The following is a 27,938-nucleotide window of genomic DNA, read 5'->3' as shown; positions in this document are numbered from 1 at the left end:
AGAATGTCGCCAATCCTTTTCTCATGATGCAGACAATGGATTGCCCTCTTATGGTATCCTCCTGAAGAGTTCACCTTGAAGATTCTTTGTAATATTAAGAAGAATCTTTAGACTTTCAGAGTTGATATTTTACAGATCATGCCTTTAGTTTTTAATAGCATCCAATTGGTTGAGACGATTTAATATCATGCTGTTTATTTTCTTGAGCTCATCGATATCCTTTCTTTCAGCTGTTAATCTTCTTGACACTTCATCCATCTTACTTCCAGTTTGAACTTTAAAAGGGAAAATAAGTTATATCAGTTGGTTTTGAATGTATTCTAGCATGATTATTCAATGTTTAACATTAATCCAGGCATTGTAAAGAACACAACTGCACAAGGATAAGTCTGCCTGTCAGGAAGTGAAACAACATTCTGTAAACTGAAGGAGCAGGAGGAGAAAGAAGAGAAGAGAACAGAAGGAAGTTTATCCTTCATTGAAATGTTTGGTGGTTGATGAAGGTCAAACTTTACATTTATCGGAAACCTTGGCTAAGCCAAAATATTTATGAAAATAATAATATAATCAATTTATTATCTCATCTGACCCTTACACAACCCTGTGAGATGGCTATTTTTGTTACCCCATTTTAGAAAGGAGGAAACTTAGACCTACAATCATGTAGCTAGTAAGTATCTGAGGCAGAGTTCAAATACATTTCTTTCTGATTCTTAAATCCAGCATTCTATGCCACCATTGAAATGGGCCAGCATGATTATTTCTTTCAAAGTGATTGTTACAATATCTCATTTTGAAAAGCATGATTTGACTCTTTGTTTTGGAAATGTCCTTTGTTGTGACGAAACACATTTCTTTTAGTAGAGAGGTGGTGGAATCACCACCAGAATGTTATATGCAGTGTCTATTATAAATTCAGTTTGTATTGGTTTTATTTAACTGTTTTCCTTTGTAACATAAGAGGGGTTGATGGGAGGTGTCAGTACATCAGGAAATTACTTATTTAAAAAAAAAACAAAAGACATAAAATATTTTTTAAATGCCATTTTAGAAATATTTGGACTTTCAGCCAACTCTGGAAAATAATTCTCTTCAAATTACTTTTGAGAAAAGAGGAAAAAATATTTTCAAGTCAATTAAATTCAATAAATACTTATTTGAACATCAACTATGTGCCAGGCACTCTGCCAAGCATTGGGGATCCAAAGCCAGAAATGAAAACAATACCTGACCTCAATAGAACTCCTGGTAATTTAGTAATCTAGAGAATAACACCTTCAGTTATATTTACAGAAGTTAAAATTTCCCAGAACTATAGAACAAAATCTGTTACTCTTTTAAGCTGCTATTTATATTATAGTTTCAAGAAATTTTTTTCAAGGTCTACCTTTCAAGGACTAATTACACTACTACCTTGATACTATTCTCAGATGATAAAATATCATGGAGAGGTAAAGTAGGTTTTCAGACTGGACCTCCACAGAGCAGCTGTTCCTCCTTGAATCTGAAATGATTTTTAGCAGAATTGTGTCATTCAAGTCATGAGGGAAAGATAGGAGCTTAGCAGGGCTACAGTGCTGGGCCGAATAAACCATATGCTTAGAGGAGGAAATATGTAATTCAAGTTATTACATAGCACCTCCACCAACATTTGTCATTGTATACTTTGACAGTAAAACTTTCTTCTCTGGGAGGACCCTTAAGTCTGTTTTTAGTTATAATAAGAGCTTTATTAGTCCAAGAAGGAAAAGCCAAATTTTTCTCTCCATTCAAAATTAACTAAGTCCAGCATTGTGTATTTGGAGTTAGGAGAAAGCTTAGAGTCATCTAATCATAAGATCATGGCCACATAGTCCAACTCTCTCATTTTATATAATAGGGATTAATTATTAAATGGGTTCCCAGAGATGAGATGAATATCAAATGGAGGAGCCAGGATTAAAACTCAGGTGCTCTAACTCCAAATCAAGCACTAAGAATTTGACATATTTCAAATGAAAATGGCACTAAAAGGAAGTTGACCTCTGATTAATTTTAATTTAAATTAATTTATTTAATTTAATTAATTTTAATGACCAATCTTGGACTCAAAACAAAGATAATGAAACACACTTGCCTCCCTTCAGTAAAGAAATGGAGAATTATGGGTATGGGATCTTGTATATCCGGGTGTCAAATGGTTTCTTTTTTTTTCTTTGTTTTTCTTTGTTTTTCTTTGAGATATCTCAAATATCCTCTCAAATATCCTCTCAAAAAATCTTCATTTTTTAGGGAAGTGTGGAATGTTAGAGAGAGGAGAGAAAAAGAGAATAAACATTTATGTAATTCATATTATGTTTAGGTACTATGCTAAATGCTTTGCAAATATTGTTTCATGGAATCTGCACAACTCTAGGAGGTAGATTCCATTATAATCCCTATATTACAGATGAGAAAGCTGAGGCAAAGAAAGATTAAGTGATTTGCCTGGAGTCACATGGCTACTAAGTGTTTGAGGCTAGATTTGAACTCAGGTCTTCCTGACTCCAGGCCTAGTGATGATGATGATGATGAGTATATAGACCCACATATATATACAATGTATACCACAGATATGTATGTTTATATATAGATATATAGATACATCCCCCCAAAAGGGACAAAATACATTTTTAAAAAACTAATATTAATATAAAAATAATTTCCAGGGTAAATGTTGTGAGCAAGTTGAGATATAAAATAAACAAGATTTGGTCAAATAATTTAACAAAAATTAAATAAACTATGAACAAATTTATTTCTGTTCAATGCCAAAGCATTAAAATATGAAGGTTTGCCTTTCAGGAACTAATCCTTACCTTTTCCACAATCCCACTCCCCCATAAGTCCCATAAGGAAATCCCAAATCTTACATAGGTACTTGGTCAGTTTCTCCCCTAAAGGCATCCAAGAAACACTTCTTATCTCAAGAAATATGTTGAAAGTGAATTTCTCCTTGATCTCCTTTGCTAAAATGATGTTTTCTTAATATTTTTTGTTGATCAGCCAAGATCAACAATCAATCAAGATCAATCAAGTTGAGCTCTCTTGTGCACTTAAAAGATTCTAACTTTTATCAAAGGTATTTGTATGAGTCTCATTGCCCTATAAGGTTATAAGCTCCTGAAGGGACAAAGTCATTTTCCAGTCTTTGTATCACTAGCACATAAAGTGATCTCTAGATAATCGGTAGGTAGTTTAATTTAATAAAAATTTATTAATATAAGAAGCACTTTTTAAAGTGCTTATTACTTGCAAGGCATCACACAAGTGGCTAGAATATAAAGGCAGAAATGATAAAATTCAAAATTCCTTCCCTTCAAGGAGTTAGCATTCTACTTGCAGAGACAAAAAAGAAAAAAGATAAATGAATCAAAGATAAATTGAAGGACAATAGAACATTAACAACCAGAAGTATAAGAAAAGTCTCCCCATAAGTTAGTTTAGCTAAAATGATTCTTGAAGAAGCTAAAGTTTCTTAGAAGAAAAGGACATTTTAGGCAAAGAGGAAGGTCTGCATAAAGGCAAAGGGATAGTAGGTAGAATTTTAAATTTGGGGAATTGAAAATTGGCCAATTATTTTAGAGATCAGTCTAAGAAAGACAAAAAGTTAGTTGATATCGTTTTATTCCTCTCAAGCAGGCAAGTATGCATGCAAGTGAGCTCACAAAAGGCTTGAGTGAGGGGAATTACAAAAGTCATAAAGCAAAGAAGTGCGAGGATGTCTGGCCTTTTGTCAGCCAAGATCAGAGTTCCCACAAAGCAAAGAAATGCCCCTTGACTTAGGATATTTGTGCAAACTTAATATGGTCTTATGGTCCTGACACAGCAGGAGGATTTTGGGTTCATTCAGAGAGCATCTCCAAGGACTCTTAATATGTCAGTCCAGAAGGGCTCAATTCATTTTCTCTGATTGGCTAATCCATATTTTCAGCTTTCTTTGAGTGATGAGGGACTCTAGGGGGTCCCAGATTCTCTCCTTTTGGCCAAAGGGACACCAAAGGTACCATCTGCAGACCAAAAGAAGTTATGGGGAAAACCTTACTCTTCCTCAGAGAGTGGGAAGTGAAGTTCTAACTGCCTTTCCGAGAATGTCAGAGAGAGAAACTGCCAATATATGCTTAAATCAGGACCTTGGCAATTGGGCACATAACAAAAGGGGAAGGTGGGGGGGAGCTTGGACAAAAGACTCAGCCCTCATCCAGAATCTTGTAACAGGATGTAGGCTGCTTATGAGTCTATTTACTCAGATGGTCCAGTTTTCCAGATACATAGGACTAGGTTTAAACATTGCAATAAAAGTTTTTTTTTACACAATTCCCATAATTTCATAATTCCATTAAGTCAGGTACAGATGAGATTACTTAAAGATCTTATGATGGACTAGTTCTGAGCTGGGAAATTTACATGTACAATGTGCTTTCTTCTCAGGACCACCTAAAGGGAGCTCTGCTTCACTGATTCCAAATCTAAAGGCTCTGACTTAATCTAAAACAATCACCTAAATTTGGTTCTCTTATTTTGAAACTTCAGAAATTTCAGTTCATATATTATTTGCTATTTCTATACTTACCCAGGTTCCGTATCTGACATAATGCTTAATAGTATTCACTTATAAATCTGTCTAGTTCTAGTGCTTTTTCTTAGGAAGTTCATTTATGACCTGTTCTTTTAAAATTATCAATCTTATGTAGTTCTAAGAGAAAATAATTTATTCCCATTGCTTTTTTCAAATGTATTATTCCATTTAATTAGAAAACTTTAACATTGCCTTGCCTAATCATTCTCCCCTTTGGAAGATATAAATCCTATATGATAATTTGATCAGAAATATAGGTTAAAATTGCAAGATAGAAAAAAAATTATAAGATGTTCATACTTACATTCTATTATAACAATTCAGAGATGTTTCAGTATCAATCCATTATTTAATTGCTTTAATATTGTACTTACAAAATTTCTTATTATAGAAATTTTCTATAAAAGAATAGGGACACAATGAAAAGTATATTAATAGTATATCCATAGTATATGTATGCATATATACACACATACATTTTTAAGTATATGTAGATATATAATCATGTTGCTCTATGTATGTGTATATAGATATGTGTATATATGTGTAGGTCTATGGATGGGTGTGAATTATGTATTTATGTGTGTTTATGTCTGTGTGTGGGCACATGTGTATATATCTATTAAATATTACTGTGCTTAATTATAGCCTGCTTGGGTGAGGTAACGGGAATGAAAGGGGAAAAAAAGAATAAATTTTAAAAGTGTATGGCAGAGAACAAAAAAATAACCTACAAGGAAGCAAAGGCATAAATATAATTTTTTCCACTATTATATTTCCTTTCTTGAATTGAATTGAATTGAAATTTATTGTTATATGTTTTTAATCCTTCCTGACATGTGCTTTGCTGGACACAAGACGATGCTCTGTTTTGTGCTTTTCTTTTCTGTCTTTTTTCTATTTTTTTAATAAACAAAATTTTTTAAAAATGAAAAGCAACAAAAGACTTGGAATATGTTAATATAATAATTGTAAATTGTATGTAGAGAATAGATTATATGACATGTTATCTAGAGTAAAACATGTCCAGGTATTAACTATGTTCAAAGGGACATAAACCACAGTCTACTACTTCCAGAATCACTTTAAGCAATGGGAATATCTTTAAGGCGACTTCTAAGTAGTTTGCATATATTTCTTCACATGCTCGAATTCCAGATTAAATAACAACCATAAGTAAAATCAGATTTCCCATTAGGATAACACAAAATAACTTATAAATTACTACTCTTCATGAACATAGCTATCTGTATTGAAATCCTATTCCTTAAAACAAAAACAAGAGAGGTTCCTAACTTTAACCTCACAACTTAATAGATTTATATCTTAGTTTCACATTTGTTTACCTTTGTCTAATTGTACTCATATCATTCTGAAAAAAAAGAGATACTTCAGGAACTGAATTTTATACATATGACAAATTCAAGCACTAATTTAACTCTTGCTTAGGTCATGGGATGACAACAAATTCAGATCAAACCCAGAGCTTATTACACTCATTTAGATAACTACTAACAACTAATAATTATAATAACCAATAAGAATTCATATTGCAAGGACAAACTTCCAGTTTTTGTCTACCCTGATGATAAAAATTGGCTGATTGCTGTAAGCAGGTTCATAGTTATTAACAGCATCAAAAGTAGTCCCTTAAGTCCCATGTCACTCCAAATAAGAGTCTATTTAGAGTCCCAAAATCTCACTAATCACAGTAGGTTTGGACTAAATTGTTATCATATCAAATTATTATTGCAATAAGTTAGCTTACAAATGAAAATTTAGTAGGCTTAAGAATCACATTTTTGAGTGAAAATTTGTTACAAATTTTTTAACTTAAATATTTCTTCCTAAAAGTATTTCCTCTTCTTAAAAATGCCTTAAATTTTATCCTGATGTTAAAAGGAACAAAATTTTATGAAGTAAATGAGTCAGAAAATGACTAATGACAGATAACTCTCACTTATTCAACCTTAAAGCAAAAACAAATCTTTAAAACTGAAATTTGTCAAAACTAAGTTGGTGTAAAATGTCTTTGAGTAACATAAATAAACCCCCAAATTACTATAACAAAATAAATTCCTTATCTTTATAAAATTTCCCATTACTACCTTGTTTAGTCACAATGTGTTTTTGGTGGGGAAGAGATTAAGTTTTCATAAGTCAAAAAGAAAAAGTCACCCAGTTAAATTAACCTTATCACAATAACAAAGTTTATCATGCCTTTAAAAAAAATTTACTCAATGTTTTTTCCCCTTTCTCTTTAAATAAATCCGATTTGTATATAATTACCATTTTTATCCCATTAATTCAGCAGAATACAGAAAAATACAATACAGAAAACCCTTGTATAAGATTGATAAGAATTTATAACCATATACTTCTAAGAATCCTTATAGATTTATAAAGGAGATTTTACAAGATTTTTTTTTGGTACAAATACCAATTTTCCTTTTTAAGATACCTATAGGATTGTTTCAAGCTTCAAATGAGATTTTATATATATAAACTGCTTTTGCAAAATTTAAAGTTACATGAAGAACTGTTTTATTATCATCATTACAAAGAATAGGATGCTTTCTAGAAAGGAGTTACATCAATTAAGCATTTCTTAAGCAACTACTATATATGTCAGGCATTGTGGATCAATTAGTGTATCAAGAAGCATTTATTAATATTTTATTGAGTGTCAGGAACTATGTGATAAGTACTGGCCACATACACAGAGAGAGAGAGAGAGAGAGAGAGAGAAAACCAGCCTTTGCCCTCAGGAAACTTACATTCAAATAGAGAAGAAAACATGTAAATAGCAAGTTGTGTGTATATGCACATACACACACAAATATACAAAGAATAAAGCAATCTATACTCTCAAGGAATTTACATTCTAAAGGAGTTATTTTTTATCTTTTATCCTAAATGTTTCATATACTAAAAGATAAGTTACTCAATACATACACTACTGCGTCCCTGGAGCAGTACTGCACGCAGGGTAGTCATGAAGTCCGCTGAAGATGCACATTCTATTAAAGCCTTAATTAACATTTTAAATAATGAGGTTCTTGCTGAGTTTTTTACTTACGAAGTAAGACTATCACAAAAGAAACGAGGGTCAAGCTGACGATCAAAGCGATAATCAGAGCCACAAAGAACAAGCTTCGGTTTCTGATTCCATTCCCTGTGTTAGGAGCACCTCCTATGAACTTCTTTTCTTGAGCTAATGTAAAACAAATGAGAAAAAGACCTAGTGATTCAAACTTTATTCCAAGGTTCCCTGACATGGAAAGCAGATGGAATGGTAATGTCGGAAAACAGCTTTGCTGAATTCTACACAGCAGGTGTTAGGAAAATTGTGATGAAGTGAAAAGAGTGTTGAATTTGGACCTGAGTTCAAATCTCAGCTCAGCTCCTTGCTGTCAATGAAATCTTGGGCAAGCCATTTAGCCTTTGGAGTTCAACTTCCTTTATTTGCAAAATGAGAGAATTGAATTAAATGTTCTTTGAAGTTATTTTTTTCCTCGAAATTTATGATAATGTGGCAGCTAGATTATGCAGAGGATAGAACACAATCCTGGAATCACAAAGACCTGAGTTCAAATCCAACTTCAGAATACTGGCTGTATGACCTTGGGACCTCTGGTTGTCTCAGTTTTCCTGTCTCTAAAACGGGGATAACAATAGCACCTGTCTTCGGTTGTTATGAGGATCAAATAACATAATAATTGCAAAGTATTTAGCATAGCATCTAGCACATAGTAAACACTATATAAATATTAGCTACTATTATTATGATCTTTGAGAAAGTTGACTTGAATGAAGAGAGTTTGTCTTTGGATTGTAAACTTAAATTATTAAGCTTTTTCCCTAGGATTTATGTTTTTATATAGGTTTCCCCCTTCTTTCTTTCATTTTCATCCAAAAAATAAGCAGGGTTGGATTTGTTGTTATTGCTGAGTTGGTCTGATTCTCCATGGGTTTTTCATGATTTTTCATTCGGATTTTCTTGGCAAAGATGCTGGCATAGTTTGCCATTTCCTTCTCCAACTCATTTTACAGATGAGGAACCATGTTAAATGACTTGCTCAGAGTCATACTGCTATTAAGTGTCTAAAGCCAAATTTGAACCCAAGAAAATGAGTTTTCCTGACTCCAAGACTGGCACTATATCCATTTTGCCAGCTAACTGCGCAGGATTAGATTATTTCCTTAATTATAGTTAACATTTATATAACTTTTGAATATTTACAATGAGTTTTGCATAAACTACATGTCCCAAAAATCTTAGTGTATTTTAATGCTATAATTGCTTAAATGTCTTTAATGCAGTTTTAAGCTTTAAAAGTCTAAACAGTTTTGATCAAATAAATAAATGTTATTAAATAATTAAATAAAAATTGAAACTTTAAGAGCTTAAAAGTGCACTAAGACTTTTGGGAAACTTATTATTTCATTTGATTTTTCACAACAATTAAATTAAAGTTTATCTCCTTTTTATAGATGAGGACATTGAAACTAAGAAAAATGAAGTAATTTAGTCAGGGTTGCACAACTAATAAGGCAGAATTCTAATATAAGGCCTTCTGATTCTGCTACCTATTTGTCCTTTCCTTTACAAAAGTCAGAAAGTTTCCAAGTTAGAGCATTCACGTGGCATCCATTTATAGAAGTGGACTGATTGCTTTACATAAAATTTATTTTTACCTTGAAAAGTAAAAATGAGAAATCAGGCAGAAGAGCTGACAGATATTTCCTCTCCTTTTCCCTGAAGTAGACAAAAGTATAATGGAGACTAAGGCCCCAAGGACTGGAGTGACTATGTGATTTCTCCTTTCTGTGAAAAATTGGTGCCCTAGAATTTTCCTGAGAAGTTATTTGGAAGAATATTTGTGGTTAAATCTGGTCTTAAAACATTCTTGATTCTTAAAAGTGTTTCTAAACCTGGTTTGCTCTGTAGAAAAGGTTCATTAATATGTAACTTTCAATTTTTGTGTATTTCTATCCTCAGAGATTAGCAGAGTTCCTTAAACATTTAATAAGTGCTTATTGATTTATGAAACAAATAATTTAAACATTTATTAAATACATAATTTAGGTTTAGAGTTTGAGGAACAATGTTAAGGTCTTTACTGGAAGAATTTTTACTAATGAAAGTGGTCAGAATAGCCACACGACCTAGAGCTCACAACTGTTGGAAAATGAGGAATGAACCCAAGGATTGGAATGGAGTGAGAGCTCTGGGTTTCCTCCTGTAAGAACAGGGTTAGGAAAAAGAAGGTCAGTATCCAGCTAAAAGGGCAAAAGGTATTGGGAGAGAAGTGATGTTTTAGAATAATGGTTCAAGAGATGTGAAATAATCATGAGAGAGACATTTATCACAGGTCACAAAGGTTGCCACTTACTACGTGAAATAACTCATGGGCTCAATCAAATATGACTGAGCAGGGCAAAATCATTTATAATTAAGCAATATGCTTCTGGGTGTGGAAACTTTAAGAAGAAGGGGCAGGGAAATAGGAATAGGTTCTGAGGAGTAAGAGGAAGAATTGAGGAGGAGTCCGGTAGGTATCAGGAAGTAGCTTGGCAAAGTCTACCTTTGACCAGATACCAGATTTTTAAGATATGCTAAAATCTTGATTGGTCTGTCTCCATGAAACAATAAAAATAGGATAGAAGGATTAAAGTTATTGATTAAAAGGTTCCAGTTCCACATCAGGAGAAAGGTTAGAGGAAAAGATAGATCATAGTGTGGGATATGGGCAGGCTGAGTCAAGAGTAGTGCAGTCTAATCTGCATCATAGCTGGCTATTAAGTATAATACTTTGATTCATCCATCCATTCATTCATCTCAATAAGTTACACCAATGCTCTAGAAAATGAAGCAGAAGTTTAGGTGACATCCATCTATTTCTTTATTAGTTAATAAGTATTTTCCCCCCAAGAATGTCCAGGGTTGTTTTTTCTAGCTTAGTGAGCAATTTTTTTATTGATTAGAACTGGCATTTCAGGTCTAAATTAATCACAAGCCTGTTTAGCCTGATCTTAAGAATCCTATTGCTGAAGAAGGGGATCTGATTCAGGGTCTGGCAACATCTGGTCATAGTTGGATACCACTCCATTTGCTTCATATGTTGCTTCTTCCAGTACTAGAGGTAAAAGGTAAATTTCCCTAAGTCCCCAGAAATGGTCAGATTTTGTAGCATTGGTAAAGAACCCTAGTACCTAAAGTCAGAACTGAGAAGATATTTATCATAGTCTGAATACAATATTTTGTAAAGCATTCCCTAGTCTTTGGTCTCTTAGGTAAGGAGTGCCAGACTGGCACAGATACCTGTTTATTATTTCAACTACCACCAGAGAGATAAGGTTGGAAATGGTTAAGGCCCAAATCTGTTTTGTTTTATGTAGTATCCAAGCCCAAAAAACGTGGCATTTGGCAACACTCAGTAATTGAGAACTTGATTTTGAAGATCAGGAATATATGGGGCAAGAAGAGGGCTATTTAGGATCACAATTCAACAACTGCCTTCTGGGTAGGAGGGTATTTTGTTTAGTCTGTGGCCTAAAACAGTACTCTATAATCCCTTAGGGAATGGGGTGGAGATTAGGATTGCCTGAGGTAAGGATCCTTTTCTACATCAATAGGTAGGGTCCAAAATAATTTAATAATAACAGTAATAGCTTACTAGGCAACAAGTAAAACAGGAAGCAGGAACAGGTCAAAGTATGATGTCAGGGAAATTAAATTCAGATCTTCCTGATTCCATTCCATGATTCTAACCACTACACCATGCCACATTGACTCAGCTTCTGCACTAGTAGGTAGTTTTTGTTCCAGGAAATTCCCCAAACTAATGAAATCATAGGTCTGGGTTTTTTAATGTTAACATTATTATTGTAAGCTCTCTTAGAGGAGAACCATGCCTCTTTGTTTTTCATGTTTTTCACTAGTACCTAGCATTATCTTGCGCATAGCATATATTTAGTATTTTGTAGATAGAGTAAAGATGTGTCAACTCTGCCTTCATATATATAGGCAACTGGGTCTTTATAGTATAGGAAATATTATAATTTTCCCTTAGGTTAAAAAAAAAGAAACTGCCATCTGTGTTGATTTCATTTTGATGGTCACAAACTTACTACATAGAATCTTCCTATCAAAGCCATATAAAAAGAGAGATGGAGGCTAAGATTCAGATTTAGCATGTCTCTTCATAGTCACTGAATCAGACAATTCATATCATCCATTTTCATGATCAATATCTATTTGCTATAGCCAAAACACTTCTGCAGTAATTCACATCAAATGGGAAAAAGGCTCAACTAAATAGATTAGACAGACCCCACTTCTATTCATTTAACATCTTGTAGCCATGCCTAATAACTGCTGACTTGAGGTTCTGAAGAAGTTAGGAGTGTATATAACAAAAAAGGAAAAGGGAGAAGGAAAAAAGGAATACTTTGAGAGAGCACAAGACAGCTATCCACAAGTATTTGTAGTGTTTTCATTAAAAAAGAGCAAACAGATTGGTTTTATTTGGCCTCAGAAAGTAAAATGTAGAGCAATGGATATAAGTTATAGAGAGACAAATTTGTTTCATGTTAGGAAAAAAATTTCTTAAGAATTAGAAGTACCCCAAAACTGAATGCCCTGCATTAGAATACATGGAGCTTTAAGCAAAGACTGGGTGTTCACTTGAGGGCTACATTCTAATGAAGATTTTTTTTTCAGTTAAGTTTTGAACAACTAAGCTTGAGTTTCTGGAATTCTGTGAAAATCATAAAAGATATTTTTAAAAGTAGCTCTCAAGGAAGATAAAATTTAGGAGAAATCAATAAATGAGATGGAAACCTTAAGATGATAGCACTAAGTAGTAGAAAAGTAAATTTTTTTTAAAAATGCTCCTAGAATTGGGGGATCTGTATCCCTTCTTGGTGTCTGGAAAGCCCCAGCAAGAATATCAGGGAAAAATGGATATTGTGGCACACATCTGTGATATCATCTGTTGGTGAGACTAATGTAAGTGGATCATTTGAATTTTGGCATTCAGGGGTGTACACAGAGTTTGGAACCAATATGGTAAATCTCCTGTAGTGTTGCACCAACAAACTATTTAAGGAAGGGTGAACCCGTCCAGGTCCATAATAGAGAGGTAAAAACTCTAATGTTCATTAGTCTTGGTGAGAAGTTGAGCAAGATAAAGACCCAATCTTTAAAATGAAAAAGAAAAAGGAAAGATCAAAGAATTAAGAGACATTCCATGTTAATCTGAGCAATTCTATCATTTCTATCAAGAATTTAGTGAACAAAAGCAAAAAAGCAATATCAATTTCCTGGTGTTAAAGTTAGTTCCAAATTTTGAAGATGAACCTACATTCTCACACTAATAATTGCTATTTTAGATAAATTTTAAACAAGAAAAGAGTTGCCAGACTTCTCTTGGCACACATACAGATTCCACGCTGGGATCCAGCAGGAGAGAAGTTCACTTTGTTTAAGTCATTTAAGGAATCAATAACATAGAGCTTTCTCTCTTCATGGGTATCACAGGAGCCAATTTCTAGGGCAGAATGATTCATTGTTCCTGAAAGAAAACAAGAAGTTAAAAGTAAGTAGCAGGGCAAATTCTACCACATGTCAATAGAGTACCATTAGAGAGTAATTCAAATTGACCATGATTGAGGTGATTGCCAAAGGGAATATTATCATAGATAATTATATCAGTATGACAGTAAGCTGTTAAATTTGCAGTTTTTTCCATTTGGAGTAAATGTACATTTTCAGTACTTTCCTCACAGAGTTATAGTGATATTTTTTAAACCTTAAATCTCTATAAATGTAACATAATTATTACACTAAATTCCCTTTCAATGGATATGAAAAGCTGCTGGCTTTGTATCATTCAGATAAAACTTGGAAATTAAGGCTTTAACTACCTTGTTTTTAAAAGAGAAAGAGTAAAATCTAATTACCATTTTTTAATGAGAAGGGAGAATTCGTAATTAATGGAGAGGAAATAAAGAAAATTATAAATAACAAATCATGCATTATATGCCAATAAATCTGAAAAAATTTAGTGAGTATGTATAAAATTATACATTCAGATTGCAGATTGATAAAATAAGAAATATGATCCAAATAATCTATTCTCAGAAAGAAAAATCTAGCAAATCATAAAATAAGTTTTTTTAAAAACAGGGCTGGGGGGACTAATCCACACAAACTTATAGGTAAATGTTATCAAAGATTGTTTTCAACCCTATATTAAATAAACTGTAAAAATAAAAAGGCACCTCATCAAATTTTTTTCTAAATTATACTTATATCTAAAACAAGGGGAGATAAAGCAGAGAAAGAAAATTTTCATTCACTATCACAAATTAATATTGGCAGAAAAATGTTATATAAAATATTAACAAAGAACTACAGATATAGAATAAAAGTATTCACCATGATTAGATTGATTTATAGGAAAGATCAACATTAGGAAGACTATAAATATAAATGATATTAGTAGCAAAAATCCTAAAAAAAAAATCACAAGTGCTTTTCTCTGAACGTTTAATTTTATTTGTTTAAGGAAGGAAACTTCCTCTATCAATGAAGACTAGCAAGTATTCTTCAACCTAGCTTTTGAGACATTATTTCAATAGATACAGAAAAACTTTTGCCAAAATATAACATTCATATAAAGGTCTATTTCTTAATATAATTTTTTAAAATTATAAGCCAAGATCAAGTATTTTTTAAATAACAGAATTAAAGTAATCTTTCTCAGTAAGTTCAAAGATAAAATAAACATGCCAATGTCTCCACTATTATGCTAGCTATAGCAGTTAAAAGTTAAAAAAAAAAAAAAAACACAGTTATCTGTATTTGCATGTGAACAAAAGATTTAAAAAGAAAAAAGCTAGAGAATCAACCAAAAGTTAATATCTTAAGGATTTGTCATTTTATTGTGTAGGAATTCTCCTCACTAATATAGCTTGTTGATCATCCATAATTTCCAACTCAGACATCTTAATTGTCTGAGACTCTGAGAAATTATATGCTTTGCCTTTAGTACCTTAAAACTTGTGTCAGATGCAAGCTTTTAAGCCAGGTATTCCTTACTCCAGGTTGAGCATTTTATTCTGTATCTCATACTATATCTCCAAAAGTGGAAGTAGTGGTGGTGGTGATGAGCTAAGGAAGTAACTCAGACATTTGCAAATTTGGAAAGACATTCAGTGTACATAGCTTGGCCATATCAATATGAAAAAGTGACTATGCTTTTTGAATTACTCTACAAATTTAGTATTATATTAATGTTTTAAATTTATGAATTTAAAAAATAATAAAATTTATTTGAAGACTATCAATAATATCAAGAGATAAAATGGAGGTAGGGTAGAGTAGGAAGACAAGAGAATTTGTTAATTCTAAATCTCAGACAATATAGTACATAGCAGTTATAATTAAAATTATCTAGTACTATATATAAAAATATAGGTCAGTGGAATATACTAGTTAAGCAAGAGCTTAGAAAAAACTATGCTAAAGTCATGATAAATTTTTTAAAAAGCCTACTAAGGAAAGAAGTTTTTATTCAACAAAAATTTCTGGAGAAACTGGGAAGCAGTCTACCAAAACATGGCTCTTTATACTTCCTAGTACAATGAACTCCTGTAAATCATGGCTTCTTAAACTTTTTCTACTTGTTACTCCTTTTCACCCAAGAAATTTTTACTTGTTTATAGTTATACAATTATATAGGTATACAAATCAAACATTCAAAATAAATCATAAAGAAATGTTTTGGTATACATATAATTTTACCATTTATTAAAGACAAAGGCAAATTTGTATGCTAATGAGATGGATGTGCTTATTTATTTTTACGTAAAGAATTAAGTCATAGAAGAATATTTGACGTCTTCTACTATTGCCAAATTTTTCATGACCCCCAACTCTCAGTTAGTTATATGACCCTATAGAGAGTTACAACACACAGTTTAAGCTTTGCACTAGATAAACAAACTAAATATGAAAAAAATGTAAATAATTAGGGAATAGAAGATTTTATCTTTTACAATTATTGAGAGGGAAAAAATTGTAACTAGATACTAGGTAAAAATAATAACATTTAAAGGAAACAGTAATGCAGTGGAAAGAATACTGGATTGAGGATCAGAAGAACTTTTTTTCTTTTTTCTTTCTTTTTGCTGAGGCAATTGTGGTTAAGTAACTTGCCCAGAGTCACACAGCTAGGAAGTGTTAAGTGTCTGAGGTCAAATCTGAACTCAGGTCCTCCTGTCTTCAGGGCTGGTGTGTTATTCACTGAGCCACCAAACTACCTCTGAGAATCAGAGCAACTTTGTTGAAATATGAGGTCGACAGCTTATTAACTGTGAGATTTTAGGTAAGTCATTTAATTTCTCTAAGCTTAATTCCTTATCTTTAGTAGTAACCAGATAACTTAAAAGTCCCTTTCAGCTCTAAATGTATAATTCTATAATGATTAAAGAAAATTAAGAAGTTTTTCCATGAATAAAATCTTCATAGTTTCGGGGGGGGGGATTGCATTAAATATCTCTTACAAGGCAGACATTAAAAATCTAAAGAAAATTGATTTTTTTAAATTTAAAAATCATTCCCATATATTTGGTCAAAAAATACAAACTTGTTTAAAAAAATACAAACTCTTAAAATCCATTTTAAAAAGAAGTTCCAAATCATTCATGTGAGAAATATAGATTGAAATGCTCTGAGTTATCATTTCACACCCAGAAAGATGACAAACATTAAGAGATAAAAAAATTTATTGTTGAATAAAATCTGGGGGATAGGTATATCAATTCACTACTAGTGGAGTTATGAATCAGAATTTGAATCTGAATATGGATTTGAAAAAAAAGAGTTTATAATTTTGCAAGGAAAGTTACTAAATTGTCCATTTCATTTGACTAAAAGATTTTATCATCCCCGAAATTATGCCCCAAGGAGCAAGGTAGCAAGAAAACACTTATATTTACAAAAATGTTAATAACAGCATTATTTGTGATAATAAAAAACTGAAAACAAAATATGACCCACAATTTGGGAAATGAATAAAATACTCATACATATGCATATACATGCATTTGTACATATACATACATATATACATATACACATGCATATTTCTTATGTATGTGTGTGTTGTGTGTTGTATCAAAACAGAATTGTAATATGACCAATGAGATTAATTTATAGAAACTTGGAAAAACATATATGAAATAATAGAAAGTAAAGATATTGGAGAATAAAAACCAAGATCCATAACAGGGATCAGAGTACTAACAGGAATTTTGGAATCTGTCAATCAGAACAGTTGTTCCCTCTTAGCCCTGAAAAGAGTTTTAGACTCTTCTAACCTTTAAGCCAAGAGACAGACTTGAATCACACTTAGAAGTTTTGAAAAAGATACATATAGACTGTGGAAGAACAGACTCCAAAGAAAGCGGCTATGACAATTTGCAGTGATAATGAGACAGGGACTTAATAGGTTGAACTTGAGAGAGAAAAAAAAAGAGCAGGGAGAAGAGAAAGAGATGAGGAAAGAGGGTGGAAGGAAGGAAGAGACAGAAAGACAGAGACAAAGACAGAGATACAAAGACAAAGAGACACAAAACTGATAGATCTATACCCTATTTATATCTTGGTACAAAGAACTTGGATTAAATCTACTAATTATAGTTTCCTCTTCAAAGACTTGAGTGAATTCTAAAAGTTTTATCCTTTACCCAACTTCCCTTTCCAATGTCTAATAAAAGATGCCATTATATACTTTTTTCCTCATTTGTTTTTATCTAAGTTTCTTCCCTTAAAACCTGTACTAAGGTACTTTGGCTTATACTTCCTTTAACCTGGAGGAAGCCCTGAGTTAACTAAAAATAGAAAAAACTTAAATTAGGGCAAAAACCCAAACCTCTTACTGAACATTGGCAATTTTCCTAATAGTAGAAGTGTTGAGCTATTATGCTTTTGTTAATAACTTTTTATCTAATACAAATCCCTTAAAATATCAGAGAAATGGGGATTGCAGGGACCTCAAAGCCATTGCATTGCACCTACTCTCAAAGCACGCTAATTTTTGTAACAAAATGCTTGAGTAAATCTCTAGTTTCTCCTGTGAGAAACATAGCAGCAGGGAAGAGAAGGCATCAGCCAAAGAAAAGGGTCCACTCTGAAGGAGATAGGTGAATTCTGGAAGGATTTAGCTCTGCCGCTGTGCAGATGGGAGAAGGGAATAGAAAAAGGGGAGTGCCAGCCAGGCCACACAATGTTGCACAGTGACACAATTCTAACAGTGGAAATAAAGTCACCATGGACTAATGACCAAACTCTGATCAGATATAGTTCTCCATGTTAGTACTGTATTATGAAAGTTACAGGACACATCCCTCCTTTCTTTTAACAATTATTAATTGTTAACTAGCCATCTGGAAGGAAATGTATTTTGAAAAGCATTTACTATGAGGATGTTTGTTGGGAAGAATTTGTTGCATCAGAACTGAATGCATCAATAGATTTTAAAAGTAATCTTGAAAAAGAAACCAAGGGGGGCAGTTAGGTGGTCCTGTGGAGCTCCCATCCTGGAATCAGGCAGGAGGACTTAAGTATGTCCTCAGATAGTTGCTAGCTGTGTGACCCTAGGCAAGTCACTTAACCCCAATTACCTCCCAAAAGAAAAAAAATAAGACTTCTGTTGTGCTGGAATAAGAGAATTAGAGGAATTTTTGTAGAACAAGAACCTGCTCCAAAACACTCGGTCATGATCTCTTACTGGAGCAAGGAAACTGAAGCAAACAATTGGCAGGAGCCATTATGAGGACTTAGAGTTCCCCCTGGAGTTTTATGGATTCCATTTTTGTTACTTAACAAGTTTTTTTTAAAGATTAAGGGCAGGAAATAGTTACCCTTTCAAAATATTTTCAATTAAGTTTATTTCTTCTCTGGCTGTGTTTAAGAAATAACATAGATAATTAGAAGATTGTATTGCACTAATGTGCTCAGGTAGGCCTGGGTCATTTCAGTAACAAATATTAGAATAATTGAGTTTAGGAGAAACCACATTTAAGATGATATCCTCTAATGGCAAACGTGTCTTCAATTAGGACTGAAAAGATTGAACAGACATTTTCCTTCTATTTTGTACATTGAGAGACTGTGGTCTTTAAATGAGATGGAAAGAAAAAAATCTACATAAGCAAGGTAGGCGAATTCTGACTAGTAGAAAAATAAAATCCTTAACCACTTTCTTAGCAGCAGGAAATAGGGATAAAACGTATGACTGATTTTTTGGAATCACAGTCTTGATCTGCTATTGCAATCCTTATAGGATACCTTCCTGGAACAATAGTTTTTAGGGGGAGCTCTGTGATTAAATGTTGGGTATTAGATCCTTTGATTCCATCTGTTTAAGGCACTTCTGTGAGAAAACTCCCTTTACCCAAGCAGATCATCTGCAATTTATATTTTTAGAGAATTACCTGGGGCATTGAGAAAGAAAGTAATTTTCCTAATGTTACACAGCTGTGTCAGAACTAGAACTTAAATTCAGATCTTAGCCACTCTGAGGCCAGCCCTCTGTACACAGTGCAAAGCTGATTTTCTGAAGCCATAGTTAAGTATTTTATTTTTTAAATTCCAGAGTAAAGCAAACTCTATTCCACACTGAAAATGCCCACAGCCAAGTAAAGGCAGGCATTCTTGGCCTGAGGGCAGGAGCCATCTTTATCTTAGAGTAAATTTAGTCCAACTTTACAAACATGTAGTTCATGTCTATTATGTGCAAGGAATTATGCTTAGTGAATGCAAGAATAGATCTGATACACCCTCTGCTCTTTCTGAGCTTACAAGTATACAGATAAATATGATACCAATGGTGTAAGGGCAGAGGAGATGTCTAGGAAAAGTGCTATGAGAAATTTGAGTGGGGCAAAAGGAAGAAGCTTCATGGAGGAAGTGGGGTTAACCTCAACAAACCATTTCAAACCATGTGTGACAGAACGAGCAAAGGCCAAATCAAAAATAAAGGATGCTCCAGTAGTATGTTTGGCTGGAATGAGCAGTAACTATAATATATAATTAACTATATATAGCAACTATAATAGCTTAGCAGATACTATATCTGCAAAGGACTTTACAATTTCCAAAGCATTTTAACAGATTATTTCCTTTAAACTTTACTATTACTTTGGATTACTAGTAACCCAGTAATACCTATTTGTGGATAGGGTACTATTATTAATAGGAACATTAGTATTTCCATTTTGCATATGAGAAAACTGAGACTCACAGAAATTAGGAACTTTCCCGTGGTCACAAAGCTAATAAGTACAAGAGGCAGGATTTTTAACCTCATTCTGATGCCAAATTTTAGCCTTTTGCATGCACTAGTGCATAATTGGAAATGATATGCAATAAGTCTGATAGATTAGAGCTAGATTGTAGAGGGAACTTAATCTCCAGATAAGGAATTTATGCTTTATTTTGAAGGCACTGGATAATCACTAAAGGTTTTGGGATAGAGGAATGACATGGTCAGAGAAATATATTTGGGCAGCTATAAGTAATTGTAGGAGGAGTCAATGGTAGTCTAGCCTCACAAAAAGATAACTAGCTTTGGAATCAAGAAAAGCTGGCCCAACTCCTATCCCATAGATGCAAACTGGCTATGTGATTCTGGACAAATCACTCAATCTCTAGTTGTCCTCCTCCCTTCCTCCACAACTTTCAGTCAAAAACCATGATTTATAGAGCAGGTATATTGGTAAAGGAAATTTCCTCAAGAGGAGTTCCCTAGACCAATTAAATAAATTTAATCTAATCTAATGGAAGGAATGGAATAGAGAAAGATTAAACTATAATTGGGAAGGGGAGTTGGAATAGGCATTTTTAAGTTTGCCCAAAGAATGAACTTTGTTAACATTTTAAGCATAGGGTAAATAATAAGATAATTGTGTGCTCATGAAAACAATAGCGCTTTTCACAGTACTTGGATCTGAAAATCAAAATGTACCATACTGGTTTTCTCTTTCCATTTTAGATTTGGCTTAGAAAATATGATCAGTTACTCCACAATAAATAGTCTAAAATGACAAAATATGTAGTGTTGGATGAGATATAGAAAGACAGGTGTACTAATAAATCCTGTTAGTAAAGCTTTAAACTGATCTAATTATTAAGAAAAGTAATTTGAAATTATACAAAAAAAAAATGATGACTTAAATATCTTGGTAAATACCTTAGTAACTCAAAGAGAAAAAGAAAGATCTGACATATACCAAAATATTCATTGTAGCAGTTTTTGTATTAAAGAAAAACTGGAATCAAAGTAGCTATCTATTGAAGAATGGATAAACAAACAATGTATAATGAGTATAATGGAATAATACTACTTCATAAGAAATGATAACTAGAAACATGGGAATATTTGCATGAATTGGCAATGTGAAGCAAGAAAAATATATGTGTGAAGCAAGACAACATATAAAAGAAAAGAACAAAGAAAAGAAACCGATTTCTGAGTAAATATAATGACAAATATTGACCCTGGAGAAGAAATTAAAAGATGTAGTCTCCCTCTCTTTGAAGAAGTAGAAAGAAAAGGGAATAAGCTTTTACATAGCACCTACTATATGCCAAGCACTGTATTTATCTTATTTGATCCCCCATCTGTGAGAAGTAGGTGTTGTTATTAGTTTCATTTTATAATTGAGGAAATGGTCATTTACAAAGTAAAAATCTATTTAAAAAAAAAAACTATTTCATCACCTCAGCTCCTGTATAAATGAGCTTGGGTTATTCTTCATACCCTGTGGGAAACATATAAGTTGAACAGTTTTTCTGGAGGTACTATCTTTTTTTTTTTTTTTTTTTTTTTTTTATTACTTATTCTTTTTTTTTTTTTATTTAATAGCCTTTTAATTTACAGGATATATACATGGGTAACTTTACAGCATTAAAATTGCCAAACCTCTTGTTCCAATTTTCACCTCTTACCCCCACACCCTCCCTAAATGGCAGGATGACCAGTAGATGTTAAATATATTAAAATATAACTTAGATACACAATAAGTATACATGACTAAAACATTATTTTGCTGTACAAAAAGAATCAGACTCTGAATTATTGTACAATTAAGCTTTGAAGGAAATCAAAGATGCAGGTGTGCATAAATATAGGGACTGAGGAATTCAATGTAATGGTTTTAGTCATCTCCCAGAGTTCTTTTTCTGAGGTAAGCTAGTTCAGTTCAATTACTGCTCCATTAGAAATGATTTGGTTGATCTCGTTGCTGAGGATGGCCTGATCCATCAGGACTGGTCATCATCTAGTATTGTTGTTGAAGTATATAATGATCTCCTGGTCCTGCTCATTTTCACTTAGCATCAGTTCGTGTAAGTCTCTCCAGGCCTTTCTGAAATCATCCTGTTGGTCATTTCTTACAGAACAGTAATATTCCATAATTTTCATATACCACAATTTATTCAGCCATTCTCCAACTGATGGACATCCATTCAGTTTCCAGTTTCTAGCCACTACAAAAGGGCTGCCACAAACATTCGTGACATACAGGTCCCTTTCCTTCTTTATAATCTCTTTGGGATATAATCCCAGTAGTAACACTGTTGGATCAAAGGATATGCAAGTTTGATAACTTTTTGAGCATAGTTCCAAACTACTTCTCCAAAATGGTTGGATTCGTTCACAACTCCACCAACAATGAATCAATGTCCCAGTTTTCCCACATCCCTCAACAATCATCATTATTTTTCCTGTCATCTTAGCCAATCTGACAGGTGTGTAGTAGGTATCTTAGAGTTGTCTTAATTTGCATTTCTCTGATTAATAATGACTTGGAGCATCTTTTCATATGACTAGAAATAGTTTCAATTTCTTCATCTGAGAATTGTCTGTTCATATCCTTGACCATTTTTCAATTGGAGAATGGCTTGATTTTTATAAATTAGAGTTAATTCTCTATATATTTGGAAATGAGGCCTTTATCAGAACCTTTGACTGTAAAAATATTTTCCCAGTTTATTCTTCCTTCTAATCTTTGTCTGCATTAGTTTTGTTTGTGCAAAACTTTTCAGTTTGGTATAATCGAAATTTTCTATTTTGTGATCAGTAATGATCTCTAGTTCTGCTTTGGTCATAAAAACCTTCCCTTCCACAGGTCTGAGAGGTAAACTATCCTATGTTCCTCTAATTTATTAATAATTTCATTCTTTATGCCTAGGTCATGAACCCATTTTGACCTTATCTTGGTGTACTGGCGTTAAGTATGGATCAATACCTAGTTTCTGCCATATTAGTTTCCAATTTTCCCAGCAATTTTATCAAACAGTAAGTTCTTATCCCAAAAGCTGGGATCTTTGAGTTCGTCAAAGACTAGGTTGCTATATTTGTTGACTGTTTTTCCCTTGAACCTAATCTATTCCACTGATCAACTAATCTATTCCTTAGCCAATACCAAATAGGTTTGGTAACTGCTGCTCTATAGTATAGTTTTAGATCTGGTACAGCTAAGCCACCATCATTTGATTTTTTTTTATTAATTCCTTGAAATTCTGGACCTTTTGTTTTTCCATATGAACTTTGTTGTTATTTTTTCTAGGTCATTAAAATAGTTTTTGGGAGTCTGATTGGTATAGCTAAATAAATAGATTAGTTTAGGTAATATTGTCATCTTTATTATATTTGCTCGCCCTATCCAAGAGCATTTAATATTTTCAATTGGTTAGATCAGACTTAATTTGTGTGAAAAGTGGTCTGTAATTTTGCTCATAAAGTTTCTGATTTTCCCTTGGCAGATAGATTCCTAAATATTTTATATTATCAGTAGTTACTTTAAATGGAATTTCTCTTTGTAACTCTGACTGTTGGATTTGTTAGTGATATATAAGAATGCTGATGACTTATGTGGGTTTATTTTATAACCAGCAACTTTGCTAAAGTTGTGGATTATTTCTAATAACTTTTTAGAAGTTCTCTAAGTTCTCTAAGTTCTCTAAGTATACCATCATGTCATCGGCAAAGAGTGATAATTTGGCTTCCTCATTGCCTGTTCTTATTCCTTTAATCTCTTTCTCAGCTCTTATTGCTATAGCTAGCGTTTCTAATACAATATTAAATAGTAAGGTGATAGTGGGCAAACCTTGTTTCCTCCAGATCTTATTGGGAATGGTTGCAGTTTGTCTCCATTACATATGATGCTTACTGATGGTTTTAAATAGATGCTGCTGATTATTTTAAGGAAAAGTCCATTTATTCCTATACTCTCAAGTGTTTTTAATAGGAATGGATGTTGGATTTTATCAAATGCTTTTTCTGCATCTATTGAGATGATCATATGGTTTTTGTTAATTTGGTTATTGACATGGCCAATTATATTGATAGTTTTCCTAATATTGAACCAGCCCTGCATTCCTGGTATAAATCCTACTTGATCATAGTGTATTATCTTGGAGATGATTTTCTGTAGTCTTTTGCTAATATCTTATTTAAGATTTTAGCATCAATATTCATTAGGGAGATTGGTCTATAATTTTCTTTCTCTGTTTTCAGCCTACCTGGTTTAGGTATCAGTACCATGTCTGTGTCATAGAAGGAATTTGGTAGGACTCCTTCATTCCCTATTTTATCAAATAATTTATATAGCATTGGGGCCAATTGTTCTTTAAATGTTTGGTAAAATTCACATGTAAATCCATCTGGTCCTGGGGATTTTTTCTTAGGGAGTTGTTTAATTGCCTGTTCTATTTCTTTTTTCTGAAATGGGACTATTCAACAATTTACTTCTTCCTCTGTTAGTCTGGGAAGTCTGTATTTTTAGAAGGAAGTCATCCATTTCACTTAGGTTATCAAATTTATTGGCATAAAGTTGAGCAAAATAACTCCTTATTATTTCTCTAATTTCCTCTTCATTGGTGGAAAGTTCTCCCTTTTCATTTTTAAGACTACTAATTTCATTTTCCTCCCTCCTTTTTCTAATCAGATTTACCAAAGGCTTATCTATTTTATTGGCTTTTTCATAGAACCAACTCTTAGTTTTATTAATTAGTTCAATAGTTTTTTACTTTCAATATTTTTAATTTCTCCTTTTAATTTTAGAATTTCCAATTTAGTATTTGATTGGGGGTTTTAATTTGGTCTTTTTTAGTTTTTTTAGTTGCAAGCTCCAATTCATTAATCTTTTCTTTCTCTGTTTTATTCAAGTAAGCCTCTAAGGATATAAAATTCCCTCTTATTACCGCTTTGGCTGCATCCCACAAATTTTGGTATGATGTCTCATCATTGTCATTATCTTGAGTGAAATTATTAATTGTATCTATAATTTGCTGCTTCACCCAATCATTCTTTAAGATGAGATTGTTTAGTTTCCAATTACTTTTGGGTCTATTTAAGCCTAACTTTTTGTTGAATGTAGTTTTTATTGCATCATGATCTGAAAAGAAAGCATTTACTATTTCTGCTTTCTTGCATTTAATTTTGAGGTCTTTATGTCCTAATATATGGTCAATTTTGAATAGGTTCCATGAACTGCTGAGAAGAAAGTATATTCTCTTCTATCTCCATTCAATTTTCTCCAAAGATCCAACATACCTAATTTTTCTAATATTATATTTACTTTTTAATTTCTTTCTTATTTGTTTTGTGGTTTGATTTGTCTAATTCTGAGAGTGCAAGGTTGAGATCTCCTACTATTACAGTTTTGTTGTCTATTTCTTCTTGCAACTCTCTTAACTTCCCTTTAGGAAGCTGAGTGCCATACTCACTTGGTGCATATATGTTTAATATTGATATTGCTTCGTTGTTTATGTACCCTTTAGCAGGATGTAGTTTCCTTCCTTATCTCTTTTAATTAGATCAATTTTTACTTTTGCTTGATCTGAGATAAGGATGGCTACCCTGCTTTTTGACTTCACCTGAAGCATAATAGATTTTGCTCCAGCCTTTTACCTTTACTTCTATATGTATCCCCTGCTTTAAATGTGTTTCTTGTAAACAACATATTGTAGGGTTCTGACTTTTTGATCCAGTCTGCTATCTGCCTCCTCTTTATGGGGAGTTCATCCCATTCACATTTACGGTTAGAATTACTAAATCTGTATTTCCTGCCATCCTAATAACCCCAGATTGTGCTTTACTTATTCTTGCCTCCCCTAACCCTCTTTCCCCTTTTAAACTTATGTACCCTCTTGTATCACGATACTTATCCTCTTTATAATCCCTCCCTCCCCCTTTGAGTCTTTCCCCTTCCTTCCCTTATTACTCTTTTTCTTTTCCTTTTCCTCTCCCCGTTTTAATGAGGTGAGAGAGAATTTTCTCTAAAACAAATGTCAATTATTTTTCCTTTGAGCTAACTCTGATGAGAGTAAGATTCACACAATGTTCCTCCCCTCTCTAAATTCCCTCAGATATGATAAGTTTCCTTAGCCTCTTTGTGGGATGTGGTTTCCTCTTTTATCCCTCCTTCCCACCTTATTCTGCCATCATCCCTTTTCCATATCTACTTCCCTTTTTATGTTATATCAGTACTATCAAATTTTACATGTATTTTTTGTATATCCACAAAGAAATACAATTCTCAAGAGTTATTTTTACCTTTTTCTGCATCTCTTGAGTTCTATTCTTGGAGATCAAATTTTTTGTTTAGTTCTGGTTTTTCTTCAGAAACAAATGGAATTCATTTGTTTCATTAAATGTCCATCTTCTTCCCTGGAAGAAAATGCTCAGCTTAGCTGGGTAGTTTATTCTTGGCTGCATCCAAGTTCTTGTGCCTTTCGGAATATCATATTCCAGGCCCTTCTTTCCTTTAATGTAGGGCAGCCAGATCTTGGGTGATCCTTATTGTGGCACCTCGGTATTTAAATGGTTTTTTTGGCTGCTTGTAAAATTTTTTCCTTAATCTGATAGTTCTGAAATTTTGCCACAATATTCCTTGGGTTTTATTTTAGGGTTTCTTTCAGAAGGTGTTCGATGAATTCTTTCAATGCCTATTTTACCTTCTGATTCTATTACATCTGGGCAGTTCTCTTTGATGGTTTCTTGTAAAATAGTATCTAGGCTCTTTTTTTCATCATAGATTCAGAAAGTCCAATAATCCTCAGATTATCTCTCCTAGATCTATTTTCCAAGTCTGTCATTTTTGCAAGTAGATAATTCATGTTTTTTCAGTTTGTCATTTTTTGGTTTTGCTTGACTGATTCTTGCTGTCTCAGTGCATCATTAGTTTCAATTTGTTCAGTTCTAATTTTAAAGAATTATTTTCTTCATTAGCTTTTTTTACTTCTTTCTGTATATGTCCAATTGAGTTTTTGAATGTATTGTTTTGGTCTGTGGAATTTTTTCCATTTACTAATTTTTTTTAGTGAATTATTTTCTTTTTCAATTCACAGATCCTACTTTCTTCTGAGTTCTTTGTCTTTTCAAATCACAAATCCTACTTTGTAGTGAATTCTTTATTTTTTCCAATTGTATTTCAGGAAGTTGTTGCTCTCTTGTAAGGCTTCTTTTCCTTTCCCCATTTATCTTCTAACTCTCTTTTGAGACTTTTTAATGGCCTCTTCTATGAGAGCATTATGTAAAGGAGGACAGTCTGATGCATTTTGTGTTTGAGGTCTCTTCAGGTTTGCTGACCTGCTCTTTTTCTGCATAGAAGCTGTCGATTGTTCTTTTCATCTTTTTATTCATGTTTTAAAGCCTTTAGGGTAGGTCTCTAGGCAAGGGGTTCCAGCTTCCTCTGCAGAGCAGGGAAGATGTAAACCGATTTCGGCTCCGAGTATGGGAGGTGCTTGAGTGAGAGTTTTCCTTCCCCAAGAGGAAGTGGATTCAGCACTGGCCTAGCTATCAAACTGCTTAGTAGGGCTGAGTGGATTATCGATTGCCCTCGGCTAGAGACTAAGTGGTGAAAGTGTCACCGCCAGGCCGGAGCCTCTTGTGGGACTGTGAGTATTAGCAGCTGAGCGCAGAACGCAGACAGCACAAACTCTGCCCAGTGTCTCTGCCTGATGCACATCGGCCCTGGAAAAGCTCTATGGCCCCAAGCCGAGCTCCCCCTGCGCAGATTGGAGGCTAACCTGGCTAGCGCCTCCTGCCGTGCAGGATCCACAACTGCCCCAAGGAAAATCCACTTACTGCGGGTTGGGCTGCTGGCTGCTTGTGCTGAGATCTGTGCCTTCACCCTGGGTTTGAGACTCTCCTCGGAACCTAATTTCTCTCCCAGTCTGCGCCCGATCTCCCCTGGCCCTCAGAACCAACCTTTTGGCGAGACTGCAGATTTTCTTGCCGGAGGTTGTTCTACTTCTTAT

The 27,938-nt window shown here is 33.4% G+C and overlaps 1 protein-coding gene across 1 annotated transcript; it reads right to left on the bottom strand.

The window, feature by feature from the left end:
* Positions 1 to 144: 144 nt before the first annotated feature.
* On the bottom strand, positions 145 to 13,171 carry LSMEM1 (leucine rich single-pass membrane protein 1). Its single transcript, XM_003771516.1, has 3 exons — positions 13,054 to 13,171; positions 7,677 to 7,838; positions 145 to 275 (listed from the first exon to the last, which is right to left on the bottom strand). The coding sequence occupies exons 1-3, from the start codon at positions 13,169 to 13,171 to the stop codon at positions 145 to 147; spliced, it is 411 nt and encodes a 136-aa protein (XP_003771564.1).
* Positions 13,172 to 27,938: the final 14,767 nt, after the last annotated feature.

Source organism: Sarcophilus harrisii, chromosome 5 (assembly GCF_902635505.1).
Source record: "Sarcophilus harrisii chromosome 5, mSarHar1.11, whole genome shotgun sequence".
Classification (NCBI taxonomy): Eukaryota; Metazoa; Chordata; class Mammalia; order Dasyuromorphia; family Dasyuridae; genus Sarcophilus; species Sarcophilus harrisii.
The sequence above is the reverse complement of the archived record's forward strand: the minus strand, read 5'-3'. Positions and strand labels throughout refer to the sequence as shown.